The sequence below is a fragment of the Meleagris gallopavo genome, chromosome 12, assembly GCF_000146605.3.
Source record: "Meleagris gallopavo isolate NT-WF06-2002-E0010 breed Aviagen turkey brand Nicholas breeding stock chromosome 12, Turkey_5.1, whole genome shotgun sequence".
NCBI classification, from domain to species: Eukaryota; Metazoa; Chordata; class Aves; order Galliformes; family Phasianidae; genus Meleagris; species Meleagris gallopavo.
The window spans coordinates 12,473,017-12,499,896 of record NC_015022.2 but is presented as its reverse complement, the minus strand read 5'-3'; the positions used below and the strand labels follow the sequence as shown (position 1 = coordinate 12,499,896).

Genomic DNA, 26,880 nt, shown 5'->3' with positions numbered 1-26,880 from the left:
ATATTTCCTTCTACACTCCTATGATAACCAAACTAATTTCATCAGGAATCAAATGCTATGTATGTAACAGATAAAAATGAATAAACTGCAACAGCACAATTGACAAACTACATTGGAAAAAAAATCAGTTGGGAGAGGTACTTCAGAAAGAACATTTCCCAGTAACAAACAGCTACACAAAATACAAAACAAATGCTACAAATCAAAATAATAAAGCACGAAAATCGGGGAAATCCCTGTGGTGAGTGTTAAGGAGGTAATATTATAACACGATATGCACTTTTAAAACTCAGAAAGGCCTCATGTTTGTTCATAATGCCCTTAACTATTCATGCCCTTTGGTACTGCACATCTCCTATTTAGGAAGTACTTTACCGTCACTTAGCAACTGTAACCAGTTTTCCAAAAAGGAAGCTTCTGGGGTTTTCAGTTCAAATAATCTCTGAGCATACATCAAAAGACAAATATATCTGGCTCTGCAGGTTGTATCTATCTCCCTCCACCAGTAGCATTCCATATTAATGGCCACATGCACCCACAGAGTCAAATGGCTGTGCTCTACGGCCATTTTTCCCCACGGAAAAAGGCTGCTGGCATTGGATGCTAAAACACAGGGATGCTCTCCATCCAGCTCACCAGCTCAAACCCAAAGCTGTGCACTTCTCACCAACTTTTTTTTGTTCTTTTAATCCGTGCCAGAGCCAAGAAGGCTTTATCTTGGACACAGTTGTTTTGTCAAGACATTTCAAACTCATGAACACTTTCCATAACTTGCACAGTACTCCAGCTTTTGTTCAGTGCCTTGGGAAGGCGAGTAGATATCCAGTGAAGAAATCCCTTGGCCTCAAGCATAGGGAAACTCCTTGGGACACTATACCTGATGGCTAAGGATGCCCAGGGAGCTGAGCACTCACAACACCCCTACTCCAGCCCTACCTCACGCCCACCAATAGGCCAGCTCACAAAGCCACTCATTAGGAGATCTGACAGCCACGTGCCTCAGGATTTGCCTAACGAGATGGCCACCTCTCAACCCTTTCCCCTTCAGCATCCCCCCCTCCCTCATGCTATGCTCTGTGACCGAAGCCCTGCTGAGGGAGCAGAGGGGACACGGACAGCAGGTGGCTGCACTCACATGTAGCGCAGGTGAGGGTTCTTGGCAAAGGCGCGAGGTTGGATATTTCGTAGTCCTGAGTTCCTGATTGTCCTGGAAAGAGAATGAGAGGGCAGCAATGAAATCAACGTTGAAGACCGCTCTAAAGCCCTGTGCTAAGCACCAGAGACAGTGCCCAATACTGGGAGCAGCAGTGCCACAGCAAGTATGCTGGGAGCCCTCCAGTCCCTAAGCAGGGACATCTCACCCCAGTCAACCTCCTCAAGCGCAGAGGAAATCAAGCTTTTCAGCTTCAGCTGACACACAGCAGCACAGGCTCAGCACAGAGCAGCTGCTGGGCTGCAAACAACAGTATGCCCCTTTACTGTTTGCTTTGACAAGATGAGAACTGTATCAGTCTGCATGCAGGATGGGTGTTTAGCATGCAGTTTGTTGGGGTTCAGATACCCGGGTGGTACCCAGCCTTCCCAAGCACCAAGAAAACTACTTTCAGGCAAAGGGCCTCAGCTTCTCTGTGATGCACAAGGTCAAGCTCTTCTGAAACCAGGAGGGCTGCAGAGGGAGATGCCATTTCCTTATTGTGCAGCACTAACACAACAACCAAACTAAATGAGAACCAACAGCCCAGCATTGAAGGATTGGCAGAGACAGCTGGAAATTCACATTGTGAGACTGAAATGAGTCAGAACAATGCACAAGCCCAGCACCAGAACAGCGGGGGAGAGGAGAGGTCAGGGTTGATGTGTGTTGACAGAGCTGTCAGGAGCTAGCAATCTTCCTCCTCCCAGATCCAGTAAAGACCAGAAAGCACTTCATCTCCATTTTGTGAAGTTTCATAACAAAACACTGCAGAGCCAGCAGCTTAAACAGGCTCTGAATGCCACAGCGCAGAGACAGAGGGAACCATTTGCTTAGGAAGCAAGGGACTGCCCAGTGCACTTCTCCTCCCGACATGCAAGACATACTCACAGCCTCTGGAGTCCCGTGTACAGCTCCATGTCTACAGCATTCAGCGTCTGCAAGTTCTTCCAGTTCTCTATGTGTCTGTGAAAGAGAAGGAAAGGCTCAGCTATGGCACATCCAGATGGCTCTGCCCATTCAGAGGGCAGCACACAGTATCACGTTCACTTTTGCTATAGCCTAAACCTTCAACGTGCAGAAGGTCTGGAAACTGAATGTACTCTGGCTTCAGCAGACATATCCCCAGATACATGGGGTATGCACCACGCTGCCAAAATAAGCAGCTTCCCGTGCTGCTTTTTATTCTGTGTTCCCTGTATTCCAAGGGGGGGAAAAAAAAAAAAACAACACACCACCAACATGGTTTTACCCACAATTTTCAGTGTAGGAAATGCAACCGATCCATTGTACACCATTGGTAAAGTCATTGCTTCTCTCCAAGCACATCAGTGCCACTCAAGAGGAGTGAAAGTAAATAAGACTTCTCAACAAAAATATGGGGCCTGAAAGGGGGAGGAAAGGAAAAAAGGCCATATATTTATCCATTCTCTTACTTCAGTGGACAAACGGGGTGCTGGTCCTTGCTAGCTGGAAGCGCTGCTGGCAGCAGAGTGCCAAACTCAGTTTGGAAACCGTGCCTTTATTATAAATTCCTCTGTCGCCTGGGGCACTCGAGCAGGTATGTTATGGAGAATGAAAACAGAAATAGATCTGTCACCATGGGATTGTTACTCAGTAAATATTAGAGCTGGGGGAAGGTGACAGATCGACCGCCCCAGAGGACAGGGTCCCCTATTATCAGCAGCACAGGAGTGATGCTGGCAGCATGGCCACAGGCCCCTAACAAGCTGCAATGCTGTGCAGCTGGGAGGAAGCTTGGTTTTCACCAATCAGGTAGTCCTTGGTGAGTCGAGGCTTTCTCCCAGACCAATATTCCTTCCAACAGAAAGCACGTTTCCAAGAGAACCTTGCTGCAGAGCAGGTAAATGTGGTCCTCTATCAGAGCGATCTCAGAGTACGTAAATTATCTGTCCAGTTCCCTTAGACAAGGCATAAAAGAAGTGCAGCCTCCAAGTTCAGGAGTGCATGCACCCAAACTCACATTTGCCCTAATGCCATCATTGGCTTCATGCTCAGCCTTGGGCAGAGAAACATTTCCGTGTTACGGAGGGTTGGGGTGATGGGCCAGTGCTAAGAACCATTACCTCTGAGTTTAGGACCTCACGTGGTGGAACAGAGGGTGATTAAGGGGAATAGGGACTTCAGTCACTCCTGGAGCAGTCACAGAGGTCATACATTCCTTCTCAAAACACAGTGAGTGCTGGAGAAGCATTTGCACAAGAATAGATGAACAAGCACAACAGAATCTGGACTTGAACTACATCCCAAATACCATCCGTATAAAGAAAAAAATGTAATAATCCGAATTGTGGATTAAACCTAGAACCTGAACACGTTTCTCTGCTATCACCATCCAAATCCAAGAAGAGCAAGGACCCAAAAGAGTCATCGCTGTGGGTGTCCCAACTCTGGAGCTGCTCGAGGCCAGGTTGGATAGGGCCCTGGGTAGCCTGAGCTGGTGGGGAACAACCAGACCGTGACAGGGGGTTGGAGCTTAATGATCTTTAAAGGTTCCTTCCAACTCAAGCTATTCTATTCTAATCTACGAAAAATTCACATCCTAGGGCACAAGACTCCTTGGCTCCTCCAAGAAAAGAAGAGGCAGGAAGGGGATAACTTGGGTTTACCACTAGGGCATGCTGGAGCTACAGCATCTGAGCACTGAGAAAGGGCAGAGATGGAGCAGCCCTGAGCCAGGAGCTACGGAGCAACCGCAGCTGGGAAGGAGGTGGCAGCCAGATTGGCTCTTGTTTTATTGATTGTGGTTGCTAAAATAAAATAGTCAAGGTTATTTTTGACCTGACACTCAAAGCCACATGCAGCATATGAGAGGTAGGAAGAGACCTGGGCTTGTTCCCAATGATACACACAGGCTTGCTGGTGACTGGGGGTCTTGGTGAGAGCTGTAAATCTGACAGAACTACAAACATCTTGGCCTGCTCTGGACTCAAAATGAAAAAAAAAAAAATCTCATATTCTGTCTACAAAATGCTGCACTCTAACTGTGGAAGTGGATGAAGTACATAATGCCAGAACAGACCTGCACTGGACAGAATGGCTATTGTCCTCCGAGCAGTTCAATCCCTCCAGAAGTGACATTGTACCAAGCTGTAAAGAAACCTTCAGAATCCATGCTCCAGCCTCCCAAAGGCAGCCCAGGATTCTCCTGAGCCAATTACGCTTTGGTTTGTTATTTAACATACACACACAACACCCATATAGGGAGTGACAAGGGAGGTGGAAATAAACACACACATATAGAATAATCCCATGACACAGCAGCTCTTTTACATAGAGTGCAACAGAGGGTGATAGCGTCATCTTGAATCAGGTGCACAGTTCAGCAAGCAAATTTGAGTCCTCATGGCTACACAGATGCTTCCCTTCACAAGGGGTCCTAGAAAGTTGTTTTCATATACACACACACACATAGATACATATACATACACACACTTTTTTTTTCAACTTAGGAGTCACTCCCTAGCTCCTCAAAGCAGTAAATCAGACATTGTTGACAGGCACCCCAACGATACACCCAGAAATCCATTTTCTTTTGTTCCCTATGGCTTTTGAAAGAGTAGCGTAACCTTTAAGAAGTGGATTCAGGCAAATCCAGCCAGCACAAAATAAACAGAAATGCATCTTACTCTGAAAGTTCAAGGAGTCAAGCTGTGATTGCAAAATTGGCAGCAGTTGCACAGGAAAGCAAACCAAAGAAACTTCATTCCTAAACTTCAGTCCCTCTTCATGTCCTTCAGCCTCTCAAGTTAGTTCCTCCTCTTTTCCTTCCATGGCTTTGCTTGCCCTTGGAAGACTGACATCTTTCCCATTTCTACCCAAAATGGAACCTTCCCCTTCTCTGTCTCAGATCATTAACCTGGCAGGAACACATCTGCAGGGCTCACTCCAAAAACAGATGTGACAATCCCAGTCCCGCCCCATTCTCTGCAATCAGACTTTTAGGTATGAATTACAGCCCATGGGTTACTGCCTCCTTCCTACAAACTCCTCTAAACATACAATAGCAATAGCTTCAAGAATAACACCATACTCCACAAATCCTGAACTGTGCACCACATACACATCCACCCAGACTCATCTCCAGCTTTAATATCAAGACCACATGAGATGAATCACTAAAAAAAGATGGCAGCGCTCATTTTCTGGAGGGGGAAGCAAAGGAGAAAAGGGTTATTTGTTTTAAATACTGCCTTCTCTACCTCATGCCTATTAGGCAAGTCCTGATCAAGTCCAGGTCTCCCTGCAATGTAAAGCTGCCATTTACAGACCAAACTGTCCTGTTTAGGAGTAGCTGGGGCTTCTTTCTTCCAAATTTGTACTGAAATGCTGCACTGGAACCCTGCTCTTCTCATTTCTTACAACATACACACACACACGCATTTCATATTTGTCTTGCGTCAAAATTATCCTTGCTTAAACAGCTTTTTTCCTTTCCTGCTATTTACTCCTCCTTCCTTTACAAAGAAGTCAGACCCACCCAGCAATCATTCATAATTACACAAGGTCAGTTCTGCCAAGACAGCAAGTCCGTACTGTGCAGTGAAGAGCAAGGCAAATTGAACCAAATGCCTTAAGAGATACAAAACTCAAGACGTAGAAGTGATGCAGATACACTCTCAGACAGGATCTTCGGTGACCTTCACAATAAGTACCACTATGATAGTCACCATAATAGAAAACTGCCCCACTTTCTTCATTGACCTACTTAAGTCCTTCTTATCTTCAAGAAGGGTGACCAGAAGCATGCAGCAGTCTCCAGGAGGACTCAGTTTACAGAAGCAGCACCCCACTGGTACTCACAATGCCTTGGCTTTCAGCCCAAGATCTTAGCATCCTTATCACAGCCTTATCAGCACTTGTCCTCACCTGCAATCCAGCACTTCACTAAGCACTTCTACCCACCAGGTCATTCCCAATTGACATGACTTCCTAGCTGACAGCAAAAACCCACATAACTCCCATACGTGCACTACAGACTTCCTTGGATTTGTTTCTGGCACTTCCCCTCTGTGCCCCACAGCCCCTGCACTGAGCCAGCAGCAAAGCCCATGAGCCAGCTCCTGCCTTTTGAGCCAATGCCTTCATGAAGGCAGGAGCCAACTTCACCTGCAAGCAACCTCTTCCAACATATCTCACCACCTTTTCTCCTTTAGCCAGCTCTTCACCTCCAACACTGCGCTATTCCCAGTGTAACACCATCAAATTAACCTCTCACCATGAAGCAGCCTCTTTGCTTAGGAAATTAGTTACAGATATAAGCTTATCCAGACAAAAGCTATCTTTAGGAGGTCAGTCCTGCATCATATCTCAGCCTCCACTTATGACAGCGCAAAGCCCTCTTTGCCAGCCCCACAGCTCCCAGGCACTATGTGAAACCAGTGGCTTTTTCCCTGCTTTGCTGACAGATCAGAGATCTCGTCGGCTATATGGCCACCCAATGGCAGGCTTTAACTTTTGGCTGGTCTCCAGACATGCCATCAGCTAGCCCCACTTGCTGGAAGCAGAGAAGTGCCCACCATCCCATGGGAATTCCCATCACTCTGCCAGAGATGTTTGACAACACAGGCTGGTGTCACCTCCTGGAGACCACACAGCAAGCCTGCACAGCCCTATGCACTCCTCTTCCAGCCCAGGGCCAACACAGCAAGGGAGATGAAAACATCCACAAATATTTAAACACAACCAGGCTTATTTTATCCCACATGAATGAGGCAGGGGTGAAAAGCAGCAGCTTATGCCAATTTACTGAGTGATTAGCTTGAGGCTACTTAATGTCTCTGACCTTCCTTCACCCTCCTTATATGACAAGGATAATATTTATCTAATCTCCCTCAGCTTTTCAAGTGCTGTGGTAAATAGCTAAAAAAAGGCACTTGATGAGCACCAAGTACTATGTAGCATGTATACACATGTGCTACCCAAATCCACATCCAGCCCAGACTGAAGGAGGATGACTTTCCATCAGGATGCCGTCAGCTCCAATCTGACAGAGCAGATGGCACATCTTCTTCAGAGCCACGCTGCACAAGTGCCACGTCGGGCTCCTAGGGACACAGCTATTGGAGAAGAAAAGGTTTGGACAACACTCTCAGAAATATGGTTTGAATTGTTAGTGGTCCTGTGTGGAGCCTGTAGTTGGGCTCAGTGATCCCTGTGGGCCCCTATCAATTCAGGATATGCACACATTGGAAAGGCAAGCAAAGTACTGGACTCCTTGCTCTTACAGGGCAATGGGAAAATTGATTTGTCATCCAGGCACATTACACCTCACCATGCAGATAGAAACATTAGCTTTCAATTACCTGATATGTTTAGCATTATAAACAAACCACTTGGCACACCAGCACTAGACCATGAAAATATGAACGTGAAGGTAGGAAGAACAGAGAGAAGTCATCTATTGACTACTGAGCTCTGCCTCCTCCAGGCAGAGGTGCAGGAGCAGGCAGCAAACCCTGGAGGCTGGGAAGGCACCGTCCTCAGTGTCACCCCACTGGGGCAAACCCTGCACTCTGGGGCTGACAGCCCCTTTTATTCACAGGGCTGGGGAAGCCATAAAGAAATCAGCCATTCTTCACAGTATTATAAGGCACTTATCACATACATTTAATAACCAGAGGCATGAAGGACTTGATTCCCTCAATATGGAAGTTATAAAATTGAATTGGTAACTGAGCATTAAAGGCAAGTGCAGCTGAATGAAGACTTATGAGGGCAATATTTTCCTTATTTGAAGCGTGGGCTTCCCCTTCCCAAGTGCACATGGAAAAGTCACCCAGCAGCAGATAACTTTACATCGTTAAGAAAATTTGAGGTCAGTGAGAGAAAGGGTGGAGATGCAAGCAAATCCAGCTTTGTAGAATTAATTATTAGCGTAACCCCACAGTGTAATTGCAATTTGTCAAGGTAATGATCATAAAACACACCACTGTGACACAGCTCCCTGTGTGCTAGCAGATCTGCTCCTCTTGCCAGGGCCACATAGGGTACTTGTTGCTGGGGAAGATGCTCCCAGTCACCCTCCTGTGGCTCCAACCATCCTCAGCTTGGGCATCCAACCCAACAAATCAAACTGGGCTCTTCCAGAAGGGCTGGGCAAAAGGAAGAGCCCTCCATTCCTATCCCAAGTTGGGCTCAATGATCTTTATGGGTCCCTTCCAACTTGGGATATTCAGTGATCCCAAGGGGGCCTCCACACCCTTGCCCAGCTCTGGCTGGTGACTTAAGGAGCAGACAAAATCCCTAGCAGGGACAATGTTTCAGCATTACTGAAGGACAGCAGGCTGCCCAGACCCAGAACAGACTGATTGCTGCAGAACGTGGGAAGCAGTACATTCCCATTATCTCACACTACATCCAAGGCCTTTCAGTGCAGGAAGAGTTATGCCCAGTCACCTGCTTTTAGAGTGGAAGAAATAGGTGCAAGTGGGACAGCAGAGCTGAAGGAGCACTGTGGGCAGCAGGGCAACTGCCTTCAACAAACATCCTCCTTAATCTCTCATCACTGTTACATCTCAGCTAGTGCTCAAGAACTGAGATGTCCCAGATCCCCATGGTGCTGAAGAACCTCATTAACCTCCTGTTAATGACTGCAATCACAAACAAGCATGCCCAATTGCAACACAGCCATCCGGGACGAGAGGGCAATCCAGGGAAGAGAGAACGTTCCTCCAGGTATCTTACAGTGAGTAGAAACCTTGAGATGAGAGAGCATCCTCTGCTTTATGGGGTGCAGGAGATCAAGCAGACTCCCCTTTGGGCAGCAGCTGGTTCCCTGTGCACCCTCCAGGAAAAGGAAAGGATGCTTTTACCCATGGGATCTCACATGCAGCGAGAGCTGGAAGCATGCAGTATTTTGTGGCCTTTAAAGATCAAACAGCATTCTATGGAAGAAGTAGCACCCTGGTCAAAATCAGCTCCCGTAATCACATTCTGCCTTATTAAACCCTCTTTGCAGCTTCAAACGAGAGGCGAGATTCCCTCACACTCCCACCTCTGAACAGGTCTGTGGCTGTTCAGAAATTAAAGATATACAAATGAAGTCGTGAAGAGCTGACAAACTCTGCTCCAGCTTCATGCCTCTCTTAGAGAGCATGGTACCCACACACATCAGCAAATGAAGGAAATGGAGCCCAGGTGTGTGATCACATTCAACCTGACAGGAGTAATCCTTCGCACAAGCAGTGCCACTGAGCATCCTCTCCTGCCCAGAGCTCTGTGGTTGTCCCCTTCCATCCAGACCCACTGCCACTCCCAGCTCTGCTCTCTGCTGCACACCCCCACAAACCCACAGGCACGCTTCCCAAAAGCACAAGCTCTACAGGAGTCTAAATTTGGCAGCTTTTACATCCACATCAGCTTCATCCCAAACCCTGTTTAAGTTTAGCCGCACGCTTTGGGGCCATGCAGCGGACACCATAGGCACCCAAAGGTCTCTGTGCTCCTGCCACGGCTGTGGCTGCATCAGAACCCTCCATTCCCATCCCATTCTCCTCCACAACACCCCAGCCTCATTTATCAGGGCTTTCCCACAGCCCCAACACCAGGAAACCTGCCGATCCCATGCAGCAAGGGCAGAGCCAATCTGTCCTGGGCTCACGTCCTGCTCCCACCAAGCGCTCATTTTCCCAAGGAGCCTGAACTCCTCTCCCCCAGCAGTTTGGCTGCCCCGATGTTTACGAAGCAATGCCCAGCTGGGCTGGATGGGGGCCAGGCTCCCAGCCGCTCCGCTCAGGACAGGCACAGCAGCTCCCAAACCCTTCTGGATGCTGAGCCTCCTACCCCACAGGTTGGCAGCAGACTTTCACCAGGAGAACATTTGGATTCCTGCAGTGTGCAATCAGCCCAGGCAGAGAAAATAAAGTATCCCTTTTTGTGCGTTTTTTTCCCCCCCCTCTCTCCTCTGCTTGCATTTTTCTTATCACAGAGGTGGAAGAAAAAAAAAAAAGACATCACTCAGGAGGAGGGGGATGCACACATTACAATAGGGTGGAAGGTCATGGAAATAGCAGGTATGTAATGGGGAGACAACTGGCTCTTAGAAGGAGACGTGAGCCAATGCGCCTGTAAACATGACACAGGCAGGAGGAGGCAGGGCAGGAACAGACACTTTAAAAGCTCTTCTCCCAGCGTTCCACTTTGTTCACTGAAACATGAAAAAGGGAACTTTGCAAACATATTACACTGAGAAGGCACTGACAGCCACAGATGCTGCTAACAGGGCTGCTGTGTTTGAGCCGACCCAGCCAGGGAAACACAGAATATGGGGATCACTTCCATCTCAGATCTCCAGTTAAAGGCACAGACATTGGTACAACTTCCCCAGGGGGAAGCACATGGGTTCCTGCTACCCAAACATGACCTTTCACCACTGATGCTGATGATTTATTTAGTGGGACGCATTTCTTCTTGGTGCTGCTAAAGGGTCACAGAGCAATTTCCCCCATATCCTTGAACCAAGAACTTGAGTAGATTTTACTTTTTGTTGTTGTTTTGCTTGCACACAATCACTCAAACTTCATTTCTGCTCCTCTGCAGGAGCTGGAGGTCCCAGCCCAACCTTGGAGCAAAGCACGCAAGCCCAGAGAGTCAGCAGCAAAGAGAAGATCACCCCGCACAAAGAATGCAGACATTGTGTGCTGCTGGCTCATTCACAGCCTGCAGCAGCTGGGGCCCGAGAGCCTGTGCTGTGTGCCAGGCTGGGGCTCACTGGGGTCAGCAGCTGGTGTGGGACAGCCCTCCTGCACCACTCCTCCCTCTGTGGGCACCGCAGTGGGATGGGGAGAGGCTGATGTGTTTCACTCTGCTCTGCAGGAGGAGGAATAAGGGTGGGTTTCATGGTGCATGATGCCATCAGGGCCACCCCTCAGCACCACGTTTTGGTTGCCTGGTAGCCAGCAAACCTACCCAAAGCCCAACCGCTGGCCATCAACTCCAGGCCACCATCCAGACAGAGCTACTCCCAACTGCAGAGAGGAATCATCACAGAATGGCTTGGGTTGGAAAAGACCTCAAAGATCATCTTGTTTCAGCTCCCACGCTGCAGGCAGGGTTGCAACCCACTAGATCAGGCATTATATAAGGCTGCCCAGTGGAAGAAAGCAGCTGTGCTACATTACAGTAATTCACTCTGCAAGTTTCCTGCAGAGAAACAGATCTGAGTTCAGCCAGGAATTGGAGCTCCCATGAACTGGCTCAGCAGGGTAGTGGGAGGTGAGGGCAGGACCTCTACCAGCATCCCCATCCCAAGAGCACACCACAGCCCTGCCTAGCAATCCTAATACAATCATCACCTCTGGTGTCCATATTCTAGGTTATGAGGGCATCATGGTTTCCTGGCCACAAGGACCCCAACACCAAACCAAGGAAGCCATCCCAGCTGAGGGGCAACCCACAGTCTCCTGAACCTCCACACATCACACCTGCTGACCAACAGCTTCTGCCCAAGGCAGTTTGCAGCTGGGTAGCTTTTGTGGGGTTTTTTCTGGTTTTTGTTTTGGTTTTTTTAAACATCTTTTCCCTATCTCCCTTTTGAAAAATTCTGTAGTTGCTATGGAAATGGTCTCATCAGTATGGGTAGAACATAGCAGTGCCAGCCAGAACTCCCTGCAGTTCCCAGTTGACACCAGTGCCCAGGAACTGGCTGTGCTGGAAGTTATCCCAAGCTGCACAAGGAGCGCCCAGACCTTAAAGCCACGATGGGCACTGATGGCGGATTGAGACTCATCTGGGAATCAGGGTAGGGACCTGCAAATCACCCAGGGATAAGACAGGATGAAAAAAAAATAATAATAATAAATCAAGACACCCTCACACTGGTTATAAGCAGCAACAAGATGCAGCCTCTCCAGCAGTACCTCGCTGTAGGCAGAGAGATAAGCACAGATGGGGCAGCAGGAGAAGAGGCAAGTTTTGTCACAGGTGCTGTGCATCCCTCTAGGGAGGTTTCTGCTGCTCACCTTGTGCTGCCACATCCCTACCTCAAAAACCACGCATGAAGCTCATTTCACAGCACCTCTGCACACTTGGCAATGAGCAGGCTGCAGATGTTGAGCTGGGTGTTTCCCCAAGCATCCATCTCCTGCTGCAGGGTTTTTCATACATTCACATTGATGCTGCACCCATCTCACATCTCCATCCTCCTGCATCAGCCCTATCAGCAGGATCAGAGTCTGTCATGCAGCATGTCCCCCCTCTGCCTTGGTCCTGCAGCACACGGGCAGTGCCATCATGGCACTGAGATGCACTATGGCACATCCATGGGGTGATGAATGCTGGGCTGAGTTTAGCACAGACCTACCAGATCCTGCTTGTCCTTTGGGTGCGAGTCCTGATTAAAGTCCTAAATCAACAATTTGCATCCTCAAACTTCAAGAAGCACATCGACACTGGAAGCTACGTGCATCTTCAACCTTGCCAGACCCTACATGCTCTCCCAGAAGAATGCACTGCACACAGGAGAGAAGGAAGGGCTGAGCTGTTACTGAGCCACTCACCCGTGGTCACAAATGCTGCAAACAGGAGCCAGTGCTCCATTGATGCATGCTGTCATTTCTGGCCCACATTTAATAGGTTCAAGACCTAAAGCACAAAGCAGCAGAAAAAAGTGCTTCCCACCCTGATCATCTTAGCGCATACCAGAACCTCTTTGCTCCCTGCTCCCAGAAACATCATTGCACCAGCCCAGAACATTTTGCTCCACAGTTTTGGCAAGAAGTGCCATGCAAACCTGCTTGCAAAGCAAAGAAGCAATCTGCAAATCATTAAGGTTGGAAAAGACCACTGAGATCACGAGGTCCAACTCCAACCCACCCCTACCACACCCCTCAGTGCCACGTCTCCATGGTTCTTGAATACCTCCATGAACAGTGACCTCACCACTTCCCTGGGCAGCCTCCGCCAATACATCACTGCTTTTTCTGAGAAGATATTTCTCCTGATATCCAACCTGAAGCCTGGCCATGTGTGGACCAGAAACAGCAAACGCAGGGAGCTGCAATCCTCTTATTGCATCAAATCACTGCAACCATGATCTCATTACACTACGTCTCATCACTGTCCTCATCCTGGTGCCCCGTATCCCCATACTAACCCTGCTCCCACAGCCCCTTTCCCACCACACCACCCCAACAGTCCTCAACCCAGAGGTGGAGCATACACTATCCCATCATTCAAAAAAAAAAACCTGAAGCACAGAAAGCAAACAACTTATCCATCATCCAGCAGTCCATCTTAAGATGCCACTTTTCCAACACTCGCTCTTCCAGCACCCTTATCCTGTCCCACAAAAACCTCAGCGGCATCTCCTCTGGTGAGGCTGGGTCAGCCCCAAAGTTGATATTATCTAGCCATTGGAAGAGCAGTGTATCAGAGTTGGTTCCTTGGGCACCCAGAGTGCCCAACGTGCCCATCCCAGCTGCACCCTGAAACACCAGCAGCACCCAGAACCTGCACACAGCATAGTGCTGCCTCAACCCCAGCTGATATGGCAAATAAGATTACAACAAATACAAACTAATGATACAGCTGTCAAGGCAGATTAGACTGCACAGTGTAAAAAATTGCAGGGCTGTTTAGTCACAACAATATAAGATTAATTTATCAATACAGCTTATGTGGCGCTGGAGAGATAGCAAATTGAGTAAGTGAATCTTTTCTACACCTTATGGGGAGGGGGAGCTCCCAACCAGCTGGGTGCAAGGGTCCAGATGCCCATGAGGACGCAGGGGATGGGAACAGCTTGAGGCAGCCGTGTGACTCTCCCAGCTCAGGTTTGATGATGGGATGCCACACATGTGTTTATTTACCTACATATTTTCAATTCTCAGAATTAACATATGCAAAAATATGCAAAGCCACTTTCACCCTTTGGGGGTTACACCTCTGCCAAGCACAGCTGAGCTCACACAGTTGAGCATCTTTTTCAAGGGTGCCCACAAAGCGAGCACGCAGCCACCAGCCCCTCAGGAGATGCTTCCAACTCATCCTCAGCCCAAAAGATAGGACCCCAGTAAGGCCGTATCATTCCACATCCCCCCTGCTTTGCCATCCGCGGGTTAAAAATGTGCAAGTAAATAAATAGCTGCAGTGATAATGAGCCAAGGTTTCGATCTGTGAAGGTGAGAGCACAGCAGCAGCCGCCGATACGAAGGAAGCGCCCGTTTCTATAAATATTGAAATCCGGTAATTATCATCATTAGAACTAGTTGTGATTTATCCGTAGCTCAATCCCAACAAGTAAAAATGGCATTTATTTGCCACAATTAGAACAGCTAAAAATACCTCCCGAACCTTGCCTGGCTTTAAAACAACCACATCCCATGAGTGGTCTTAGCTTTGGGTGGTGGGGAGCAACACAAGAGGTGAACAAACCTTGTGTTCCCCCCCGGGGGCACTGAATCGAAGTCCCATCATCTTTCAGAAGCTGTTCCCAGCTCCACAACTCCCTGCATAACACAACATCCCCCCCCCAGCAAGCAGCAAACATAGAATCATAAGGTTGGAAAAGACCTCTAAGATGATGATCTTAGACCAACCGTCGACCCATCACCCTTCACGCCCACTAAACCATGTCCCAGCATGTCACATCCCTACAGTATCTGTACATTCACAGACAATTACCAAAGAGGCAGCACCTTGATGTCTGTAGTCTGTATCACAACCCCAGGCAGGGGGTTCCCCCATCAGATGGCCCCAATCCCCAAAGGCTTTCTCCGGCTGCTCCAAGACAGAAGGTTTCCCTGAGGAGACATGCCTGACTCCACGGGTCAGAGATGTTCTTTCCAACAGTCACACTGAATATTTTCCCCACTTCTTCAGCAACAGCAGGAAAAACACGCTGTGAAATGGGCAGCCTGACAGTTCCATGCTGCATGGGGGCAAACGCAACAAGGTGCCAGACCCATCCTGCAGCCTGGGGACACCCCCAGCCACCAGCCACTCATCCCCAGCAGATATCCACCCCAGCCTCCTCCCACAGTAACCTGACCACACTAAGGGCTTTTTTTCCTCCTTTCCTTTCTCTTTCCACCACTATTTGCTCAGGAACCTATAGCCCATTTTCCCTCCTTTCAGCAGCATCCTATCCAAGGCAAACCAAACTAATTTTAAGAGTAAGATTTGGCAAGACACTATATCAAATGCTTTACTAAATCCAAATATATTAGGATTTCCACGTTCTGCTCAGCCACTAATTTTGCGATTCCATCAAAAAGAAAAAGCAATCAGGTTTGTCTGGCAAGATTTATTCTTCCTAAATCCCCGCTGTTATTGCTCATGCTTTCCTTATCCTCTAGTGCTTCACTTTCTTAATACTGTGGGACTGGAAGTGTTTGCTGGAAATTTATTTTTTGCTATTTCTACGGATTTCTAAAAATCTGCCTCTGCTCTCCTCCGCTGCCCCCTGCTTTCCCCACCTCTATCAGCATCCCTGTGCTGCTGCCATGCATCTGCTCCAGCCTTTCACAAGGTACCACGTGCCAGTGTTAACACACAACAACCAGCCTCAGTCATAAGATGCTGGGAGTGGGGAAAAAAAAATATATAGGAAAAAAAGCACAATTGGCAGCAGGATAAAGGTCTGAAGGATACAGTGAGCTGGGTCAAACCCAGGTTCAGTGCAGAGCGTGGCCAAGGGGCTGAGCAGTTGATTAGTGCCCAAAGTATCACCCTCCTACTTTACTCCATAGCACTGCCCTTTATTGTGAATCAGACCCGACTGAGCCACAAATGACCCTGGTGGATACATCCCCAGAAGGACAAATAAGAAAAGCAGAGGGTAATCAGCTCTCCCTGTCGCTTTGCTCAGTGGGGAGCCAAGGGGAAGCCTCCAAACCCTTATGGAGGCAGTGCTTTGCCAAGAGCATCATCCCCAGATGCATCAGTGGCCTCATCCTGCTGCAGCACCAGCCTCGAGCAGCTGGGAAAGAGCTCAGGTGTATCTGACTGCAAGGTGATTGCTGCTCCTGCTCATTAGGAGAAAGGCAGCTCTGCTTGCATGCACCCAGCTCCTGCTCTCCAAGTCCTTGCACACAGCAACGCTCAGCATTTTCCTAACTAAACAGCAGCCAGCACACCGACCCCATGGCTCAGCATCAGCTGCGTGCACCCAGCAGACCTCCTGTCCATTCCAAAGACCGTGCTCTGCCACCAGCCCCAACCACAGCAAAGACATGAGCAATGGAGTTTGCAGCACTGAGCTGGGAGCACCACACTGGGTTCCTGCTCACCCCCAGGTTCAGGTCTATGCTTCATCCCTTGCCTGAGGTTTTCTCAAGAGAAAAAGCCACAGTACAGCCATCTCTGCAGCTCATTAGGAGCCAGAGCTCACCAATGGGGCAGCAGCAGCACCCCAGCAGATGGCTGTTTCCATAAGGAAACTCCACTGCTTGCAACTCCTTCAATGCTCACAGGAAGGAAAAAAAAAGAAAAAGAAAACAACATGGGCATGGCAAAGCTGGGTCAGGAGATGACCCTGAGCACTTGAGGGATAATGGAGATTTTCTCTTCACTATGGCTATTTTTACATCTCAAAAACTAAAGCAGTCCTCGAGGAGCAGTGCTCTCCATGAGCCCATCCCTGCAGCCCCCCCCCCGGGGTCACAGAGCTGCACAGGGGCTCAGGATTTACTGCTGATGGGACAGAGGATTTACAGGGAAGGGGCACTTGAAGAGGACTTGAAGCAAAGCACAGCTGATTTATGGGGTCAGCAGCAATTTACACAGGAGGTAACAGCACTGAGGAGGCAAGGATTTACAGGCACAAGGGAGAAGTCCTTTTTATTGGTGCTTATTGGGAAATGAGCACCTCCTTTGCTAATTACCGTGACCCAGAGAGGCACATGGGAGCAGCTGGATTTGCCACCAATCTCCCCCTTGCTCTGGAGGTTACAGACAGGCCAGTACCAGGGATCCTCCCATTCCAGAGCATAACAGCTTGACCACAGCACCCTCAGGGGCTCAGAGCTCAGTCCCCATGCTGCAGAGCTGCTGCTCAGCTCCACCAATGCTAGAAGCAGGATGGGTGCAGAGATGCACGGATTACACCTGAGCAGAGGATCAGATCACAGAATGCATATAGCATTGAAAACACACAAAAGGACATGGGGAAAGTTTTCTCTGCTCCCCATTGTAAAATCCTCCCATCAGCACAAACTGCTGGGGCACCTGGGGACGTGCAATAGGTCAGGAGCCTCCAGGGCCAGATTTCCTACACATATTTGACTTAAAGTTCAGGAACAATCCAAGCCATCCTGCTCTGCTCCCAGCCCTCTCCTGCTCCTCTCCCTGTCACTTGTACACACTGAAGGCAGCCTCTGCAAAAAAATTCATTTGAAACACATTGTGGCATTGGGACACAGAAAAGGGGTTCACTCAGGCGTTGCATCTTAGGCTCTTTCTCCAGCCACCTTCCAGATTCCCTGTTTTGCTCCAGACTCACAGACACACCTGCCTGACTACAAGCCTAACTTTTGCACAGAGCCCACTTCTATTGCTGCACTGACTTGCTCAGCACAAGGGTTGCAGTAGCACAGGTTCCTCTGGCAGAGGGAGGAGAGCTCAGGACACAGGTGAGCACTGAGCCTTGCCCAAAGGATGCCACAGCTGTGTCCCCAGCAGGCACACAACATCCCACACCAACTGCTGCCTCCACCCCTCTGCCCCAAAGTTTGACTAACACTCAGGAGTATCTTTGCTTTTATAAATCTCTGCCTTTTAATGATGGCTTCAAGGCTCAGAGAAAAAAGGCCCATTAAACTCACTGAATAAGTTAATGGGGCAGAGAGAATCCATTTCATAGCCACCCCAGGCTATTTTCCTCTGGAGCTAAAGCCTGAATAAGCAAAAAGGAAAAATTAAAACTGTACAGTGCTTTGCCAATAAATAACCCCCAGTGTAATCTGCTACAGGCAGGCCTCCATTTGCAGAGATAATGGCATGCAGATCAGCTGCAAAACACCTCCCCTTGCAGAGACCACCACCTTTTGGTTGCAATTTGTTGCTCACAAGGAGACCCCACCTCTCGGCACACCTCCTGCATTGCACATCCTGCAGAGAACTTCCAAGCCTTGCACTGCAATGCCCCAATACTCCAAGCACACATCCCAGCACGTTTGCATCCCTGCCTCCCTTTCCCCAGCCCTTCTGACTTGCTCGCTCTCCCCCCCCCCCACCGTAGTGCCTTAGGCTCATCCCTCCCCAACCACAGCTCACACACAGCTGCTCCTCCTTACAACACAAGTGCATGTCCCAGAGAGGGATGGAAAAAAAATTAAATAAAATAAAATCCCTGTTTGTAAATGTTGATCCCGCTAGACACAGCTTGTTTACTATTTAATATTTAAAGATGCTAATTAAGTCTCTGAATAAATAAATCTCTGCTCCCGGTGCCTCTTGGAGCCAGGGAGTACTCTCATGGGGCAGGGCAGTACAAAGCATAGCAGGACAAGCACAGCCCACCCAGGGGCTCCACGTAGTTTATGGGGTCTATATACAGCACGAAGCAGCAGCACCAGGCTCAGCTCAGGCTGGGAACATCAGGGAACACAGCTCAGTCATACCTTGAGGGGAGCACAAGAACCAGGGCTTCCAAAGCAGTAAAGCTCAGACACACTGCAGGAGCTAAGAGCTGGAGCTTCAGGGAGTCAGACTGAGCCCATAGAACCCAAGTAATAGGAAAAGACAAAAAAAAAACAAACCACAATAACAAGCAAACACACAGCCTCCACTGGGCACACAGCTCCTAGCACAAGTGCTGCCCAACGCAGAGACCAGACAACCACGTGGCTTCATACCTGAGAGCTCCAGCAACTCCTCCACACACTTCACAGCCTCTTCCCAGAAGCACTGCTACCAACAACACCTGCCCCAGCCTCCCCAGCTGATCCCTTTCTAGCCTCCTTAGGCTCTGTCCCCCTCCAAATCAGCCCCAGCTGTGCCCTGCACAGAGCCATTAACCCCAAATGAGCCAGCCTAATGGAGAACTCTCTTGGACAGGTGCCTCCCTGCCCAACCAGCACACTTGCATCCCGTAAAAGCCCTGCACATGCTTCCCAAGTTCAGGTTTTGCTCCCAAGGACACCCTCCATCACCTACCCCAACTCAAAGCAAGCTGCACAGTCCTTCCTAAGACAGCATCAGGCTGCTGTGTTCACACTGACTTGGCTCCGTGCTGCTCTCTGCAAAGCTCAGCTCGGGACAGCCACTGGAGATACAGAAGTGTCTACAGCCTACGTGAGCCTCAAGCTGGGAACACATCCCCAGTGACACTGAGCCACACTGTGCTGGCACAGAGAATGTCCCAGGGGAGGGATGCTGGGGAGCCAGGAACACACAGCATCCCTGACTCCATATCTTGCTGAAATCTGCTAGTTTGTATATATGGTCTCCAGTAGCACCTGCATCTGCTTGAGAATTCCCACATTAACACTTCGTAGCAGGATCCATGAGGGTCGAGCTCCAGGAAGGCTACTTAAGGAACAGCCCTGAACAGCCCAGGTCAGGGCTCCTGTCCCCTGCCACACTCTTCTCAGCCCCCCAGGGACAGACAGGGCCCTCACAGAGGTCGAGGATGAGGCTGCTGGGAACTATTTCCATGCAGCAATGAAGCACAATAGGCTGGGGTGCGTTGTCCAGTGAAAGGCAGGAGGGTGAGGCAGAATGGCAAGGGAGTTAAGGAGCTGGGATAGGACTGGGAATGGCACATAGGAGGGACTTAAACAGGCTGTGCCAAATCCAAAGTTTTGGTTAAGCAAGCTGTTTCCCTCACCACGGAGGCAGCCTGAAGCTGGGAGAAGAGAGTGGAGGAGATGGCAGGGACAGTTCCTGATACTCCATTGTCTGCTACAGCAGAGCACTGTGCAGCAGCTGGAGGAAAGCCTGCTGCATTTATAGTGCTGGCCTCTGCTTTGGATTCCCAAAGGCTACATTATATGGAAACAAGCTAAAAATGCAGTATATTTTCCTAGAGCTGCTATTCCATGCAAGTAAGGTCCAGAGGTGCTGGTGGGTGTCACATAGAGGGGACAGGACAGGGTTCCCAGCTTCACAGGAGTGGAACAGGGAATAGGGTGAGAATGGAGAAGTACAAACACGTAAATATAACCTGCACCATCCCTGGCCTCCCTTTCTCTCCATCCCCATAGTGACACAAGCTGGTTGCTCAATAGCTATGCATAAGCAGAGCAATGACTGCTGTGTAGATCTTCTGTGGAGTTTAATCCCTCTTCCTTGAAGTGAAGTGAAGCTCTGAGCAAAACCACAGCTCTAAGCAGTGCCCACCACCCTTTTCCTATCACAGCATCCTTCCAGACCCACAAATCATCATCCCTATTCTGATGCTGGGGACCTGTTTGCTGTTGCATTTTGGGACCACTGGGTGTCACAGCCCTTCCACCATGCTGGCAGGATGTGTCCATTGCCAGCAGGGAAGCACCAGGCTCATCTATGTCCAGCATGCCAGAGGGGTGGGTATCGCTCTTGGGAGCCACAAGTGGAGGATGCTGTTGGGTCATGATCAGTTTCCCACCTCTGCGCACTCTTTCTCCATCTCACACCAGGATATCCTCAGCATATGTCTATGGGGAGGGCCACACAACCTCTCCAGGCTTCCAGCCTCCACCTGGCTCCTGCAGCAAAGAGTTAACTGAAAGAGCAAAGAGCATTGCACTCAGCCCGCAGCCAGCCAGAGACTGCTCTCAGCTGTGCCCTCTTGCCTCCGCATCCAGGCTTTCCCTGAGGACACCTCTCACGGCTCTTTAGTGTCACAGGACTGGCAGCTTTATTCCCTCTGTGCCAAATCCAGAGATCAGCTGAAGGGTCTGTGTCACCAGCATGCTGCTTGGAGCACTGTTCCACGCCTCAGTTTCCCCATCAGCAAAACGGACAGAGACGTGAACAAACGTTTTGTGGCTCACTCCCAGCCAGAAGCTGTCCCTATCAGACATATCTCACCCAGCATTTCAAACAGATCATCTCCACGCGGGTCAACACCTTCCAAAAAGCTGCAAATCGCCTCCATTCCCGGCTCTGCTGCTGCCACAGCTCCATGGGAGGATGCTCTGCTGCATCCTCTCACTGCACCCAAGTTCAGACCAGGAAGGACCACGGCACAGCAGGGTGCAGAGCTGGGACCTGCCCGGAGAGATGCAGGAGTGTAGGGATGCAGGGATGCTGCAGCCTCACCCGAGCCGTCTCACGCAGCCGCTTGCCCTCTAGCGGCTCAGCCGCCCTCGAAAAGTGGGAGGGGAAAAGCTGATAAGAGCAGAGAGAAGGAGCACGGGGCAGAAACTCAGGTTGCAACACACTGCCATTGCGCACGACCCACAGTAAGGTTCACCTCTGCCCTCCTCGGGCGTGCAAAGGAATCGGTTGTGCACCCTTTGATGCAGGAAAGCATTTGTGGAAGCTGCTGTCAAACAGCTGCTTTGAAAGCATCCATGCAACCTACCGAAGCCCCCGCTGCAGGAAGCCCAAAGCTCAAAATTACTGCTATTTCACCATGCCCCATAAATAACATGCTGAACAGGTGAATTGCAAGCATTATTAATGCTCACTGTTGAAAGCCTGGTGGGATCAGGAGTTGGTTCACACCCCACTTGATGGGATGCACCAAATCCAAGCAGAATAAATCAGCAGGCACCCCCTAGCAGCGGGTGCAGAAGGCAGAGTGCTGGGGAGCACTGCGAGCATCGCTGAGTGCAACCTGCAGGGATCCCAAAGGACACCCCAGTGATGGTTTGCTGGGGAGGGGTTCATAGAAAAAGTCAGATTTAAAACATCTCTAAGCCCCAAAGAACAGCAAACAGGTCAGCCCTCAGTCTCTTTCCCCCAGTCTCTGCTTCTCCCCCTGTAAAATGCCTGTCCTAGCCTGGAACATCCTCCCAGTGCAGGGAGAGGAGCCAGCAGGCAGAGCTGGCATAGAGCTCCCCAAACCCCACAGGAGGTGAGGGCTGGGAAGATGTCCCATGCACCCTGAAACCTAGCTGTGTCACCTCAGGCCCAGGCCCCAGGCTGAGCTCAGCAAGAAAATCCTGGGGTGTCCGAGCAGCACAAAGCTGCCTCTACCCTAGAGAAACTCTCAGGTGTGCTGTGCAGGGCAGAGACCTACAGATTGGCAAGAACTGAGCCCAGCAGAAATCCCGTGCCCCAGACAGACTAGGGGTATAACTCTCAGTGCCTGATGTTCTCTATTCTGTCTTGGCTTGGCTGAGAAAGGCGAGCTGAGCACTGGCCCCGATAGCCAAGTTCTCCCAATGCCACATCTGTCCCAAATCCTTCTGCTCCGCCCCTGCACAGAGCCTGACAGGCTGCAAAAGTACGGTAGGTCCCAGACGTTGTCTGTGCCAGGGAAACGTATCCATCCAAGACCGTTCCAGCAGAAAGGTCATCGGGGCAGGGCACAGACCCAACAAGCCCAAACACCAACACAAGTTGAAATGCTCCAAAAAAAAAATAGGGCAACACCTGCCACAGACCTGATCCCACAACACCCTGGCAGTCAGGATGAATGCTCCCAGCTTAAGGCACCTCCAGGACAACAGGACCATCCCAGCCCTCCTCCTCATCCCAAGCATCTCTGAACCTTCTTCCATCCTCCCAGCCTGGTGCTGTGCCTCCCTCCCCCTCAGGGACTTTGCTTTGGGACAGCCATTCTGCATAAACAAGGGCTGTGCAAAACAAAGCTGCGTTGAATTAGGGCCCTTTTGAATAGATCCTGCAGCAGCCAAAACCTCAGGGACCAGGAGGTGGGAAGAACAATGGGACGGGATGCTTTGGGGACACAGAGCCTTTTGTCTCCAGAGAGTAGCATCACATGGAGCACAGTGGGACTGAAGCAGAGCAATCCCCAACTTGAGCCCTGTTTGGGTCACCAAAGCAAGCTGTGCTGCTCCCAGGGAGATGCGTGAATACGTGGGTATCACTGGTGCTGGATCCCAGCTCTCACCCCATAGCCAGCTCTGATGCAGTTCTCCCACTCCCAGCCATGCCCATAGGATGCAGCAGACGCTGCCACGGGCTGCTCTTCTTGTCCTCAGAGGGAGAACCCCAAATGAGGTGCTCTCCTTTGGGTGCACGAGCAAATGGACCCCCAAATCCCACATCCATCGGTGCTCTGTGATGACCCATCTCCCCTTGAAATGCACAGATATCCCAAATGGGTGGATTTGCAGGGTATATTTTACCCTAAGAAACCCCATCCTCCCCAGATAGGTTGCATCAGGGAGCGAGGCAGCCAGACCTGGGGACATCTCCCTGCTTAAGAAAGAGCCAGAGGTGACAAACACAGGCCACCACCGCCACCTTCCTGGCAGCATCTCCACAGTGCCATAGCAACAGCTGAGGAGTAGGGAGGCCCAGATGGCAAACCTCCTCCATCCACCCTTCCCCACGCGCCGTGCCGGAGCGTGCAGGCGCTGCCCACGCTGCCAGCAGGGTAACTCCTGGCACGAGGCAGCACGAGGCGAGCCCAGCATCCCCAAATCCTGTTGGGTGGGGAGCCAACGGGGGGAAGCACCCTGGCTGCACACTGCGTGGCATGAGCACAGCCTCACAGGTCATGTTCTGCCTGGATTTGGAAGCAGCAGCGTGAGGCCAGATGGGAGGTCTGCAGCTGGGCTGTATGTCAAGCTCTCGGCTGGGTGGGACCCTCTGCATCCAGAGCCACATCTCTGGGGATGCAGTCTAAAAATCAGACATTCCTGGGCTCGCTGGGAAAGGGCAGGGGACGGCAGCCAACCAGCCTCCTCCATCTTCATCTCATGCTTTGCTGTTAACCTGTCCCTGCCTGGATCTGCTTGAAGGCTGTGTGCCACCTGCTCTGCCCCATGGCCCTATGGATCACAAAGCCATGAGATGTCTGCTAGGCCCCTACATTCTACCCAAAACTAAACCCACCCCAGCCCCAGGACTGTTGCGCTCTCCCCAAATGGAGAATAGGTGGGAAAACAGAAGCAGCAGCCAAGCAAAGGCAATACAGCACCAAGTGTGAGGTACCTTGCTGTGGGAATCCATGGGCTGGGTGCCTCCATCCTCCTTGCTTTGGCGGCACCCTTCTGTAATCCATCACAAACATGCAAAATAATCCAAAGCTCCCCGGGACCTGCCAGGGAAGGGTGGGGTGGCACAGAGGGGTCTCCGCCCTGCACTGATGTGGATATGGAGGCACGTGCCAAGGCAGCTCATGGCGTTTTGTCTCGAGGCTTTCCCCCTCCACACTCTCCCAACAGTTCCTTACCAAGCTGAGCCTGTCACCTGGACATCACTAAGGCCTTACTCAACCCAGGGTGGTTTCTGCACTCCGTGTTCCATCTTCCTGCTTGCCAGAAGAGGGTGGAGCAGAGACCACCACCCCTGAGCATGGAGGGTGCTGGACCCGATGTCACCCACACACACCCCACATGAACCTGGGTTCAACCCTGCTCTAAGTATCTCTTCCTTTACTGGAAAGCAGTCCCATCACCCAACCCATCCCTCTGCTCCTATAGGCACCAGCCTTAAGCCACCTCCCCTGGAAGCACAGACCTCCTGGGTAAAGTTTGCACTCATGTTCTGTCTCAGCCTCTGGTGGCATTTTGGGGATCATGCCAGTCCTGCACCCACCTGGTCTCAACCCAGGGAGGAGGGTGTGGGGCTGGCAGCAGCTCAGGAATGGCATCCAGCCAAACCCGGCACCTTCTCCTCACCCCCAACACAGAGAGGCTTCACTCCCAGCATCTCTGGTTGTGGAGCTGAGTCTTTTTCTTCTTTCCTCCTTCTCCTTTTTGCAGGCTGCTTATCAGCGTTTTTCAATTTCAAAGCAGCAAAGACATTTTCTGGGCACAAAGGACCCACGCAGCAACACTTCTTGCAGCAGTTCAGATGTCTGCCTACCTCTGACAACCCACACTGACACCTTCCCAGAGCTGTCAGCCCAACAACGGGTTAAAACCAAACCACAACAAACAGGGAGCACAGGGAAAAAAAAAAAAGAAAAACAAGAGTTCCTCCGACTTCCCAATTCAGAGCAAAACACCACAACCCCACGGCGCAGGATGGATTTGGGGCACTGGGAAGGGAGCTCTGCATTACTTTTGCCCCATTGCTGCTTTGCCGGGGAGGCAGCAGCATGGCTGGAAGATATCGGGGCTGGAAATCTGCTTCAATAGGAAAGCTGCTCCAGTCATTTGCACCCAGCAAAGGTGACAAGCAAAAGAAGCACCGCAATTACTCCATGGCTCTGCTGCAATCGCACTGTGACCAAATGCAACAGACCCGGCAAAGCAACCCTCCCTCCACGCAAAAGAATAAATAAATAAGCCTCCATTACTCATGCCAAACCTTGCTGCATTTAACTGCCAGCATAAAGAATTCCACCTCTTCTCCGCTCAACTCCCACTGGCAACTCGCTCTGGGGGCTGCGTTTCCCTAAATGCTCACATTTCAATTAGCATAAGAATAATGAAACGGCTCGGAGTTCATCTCGCCCAAAAAAATGTACTGCAAAATACGGAGCTCAGATTGGAAGCGATGGGGATGGGTTTGTTGGTTTGGTTTTTGTTTTTATGGTTTTTTTTCCACGCACACAGAGAGGCACGGCGTGATGGATTCGGGAGGAGATCCGTTCCTTTCAGACGGGAATAACGTGGGCTTCGCTACTTGGAGTTGATTTTCCAGATAAACAAGCGTGCAAACAAACGCGAAGTGCCCAAGCGCTGCTCCCAGCGCTCCCCCCGCACGAAGCCCCTCGCAGCACCGCAGCTGCAGGGCGACAGCGGCGGAACTTCGGTACCCAGGGATGCGGTTCGGTACCCAGGGATGCTGTGCACCGTTCTGCTTTTCTCCCCCCCCCCCTCCCCTCTCCAACCCCAAGCCTTAATAAGGCGAAAGCACAGATTCCACAGCCACGCGCAGCCTGGCCACGAAAGGCAGCGTTGCTGCGGTGGGTGAAGAAATGACACGCTAATTAGATCCAAAGTCTGAGGGGGGAAAAAAAGAGCAGACGGCTCCGAACGCGCTTTCCTTGCCCGATTTGGGTATGTGTGGCGGTGTGTGGCTCTGCCGTGCCGCTCTCCCCCCTCCCTCCGCAGAAGCAAACAGTTAAAGGAAGCAGCAGCTTTAGCATCTTCGCCTGCTGTTCTCTCCCGCTAAGGAATCAAATCCCATTTACTTCATTCCTTTTAAGCCTTGGCCAAACTGTTGCTGGGCTTGGTTTTGGGAATTTTTTTTTTTTTGTGGGTTTGTTTGTTTTTTTTTTTCCCCGTATGGGATAAGGGGAAAAACCCGATCGTTGTCCTCCGCAGGGAGAGCGGGGCTGGCACGGGGCGAGCGATGGCACAGCGCTGAGGGCAGCGGAGCCCGGCACACGGGAGAGCAGCCCACTTACATGGAAGTGATGTTCCTTGAGATGTCCGTGATATTGATGCTCGTGTTGCCATTGCTGCTGCCTGAATCCTGCCCTTCCAAGAGAGGGAAGAGGTTCCCATCATCCGGTTTCTTGCAATTGATGTCTGTCTTGCTGCAAAGACAATTAGCAGGGCAAGCCAGCACCGAAAGCAGATAGTCTCCCCAAATGCTCCAGAGCAAAAATACCCTCCAGAAAGTGCACTTGGTAGGGCAAAGAGAGACATCCATCTCCGATTGCTGTTCTAAAAAAGAGGAGGAGGAGGAAAGGGGGGACGGAGGGAGGG

General features: G+C 50.4%; 1 protein-coding gene across 5 annotated transcripts in view; it reads right to left on the bottom strand.

Moving 5' to 3' along the window:
- The window catches only part of NTRK3 (neurotrophic receptor tyrosine kinase 3), a 178,200-nt gene extending 151,326 nt beyond the window's left edge, over positions 1 to 26,874 (bottom strand). For 4 of the 5 annotated variants that reach the window (XM_010717488.2, XM_010717489.2, XM_019619510.2 and 1 more), the window contains exons 1-3: positions 26,577 to 26,874; positions 2,084 to 2,158; positions 1,136 to 1,207 (exon numbers count right to left, since the gene is read on the bottom strand). In XM_010717488.2, the coding sequence (XP_010715790.1) occupies positions 1,136 to 1,207; positions 2,084 to 2,158; positions 26,577 to 26,824 (395 nt within the window). In that variant the 5' untranslated portion in view covers positions 26,825 to 26,874. Of the gene's footprint in view, positions 1 to 1,135; positions 1,208 to 2,083; positions 2,159 to 19,008; positions 19,113 to 26,576 lie in introns of those variants that run through there. The other variant, XM_019619511.1, reaches the window with a different exon arrangement.
- Positions 26,875 to 26,880: the final 6 nt, after the last annotated feature.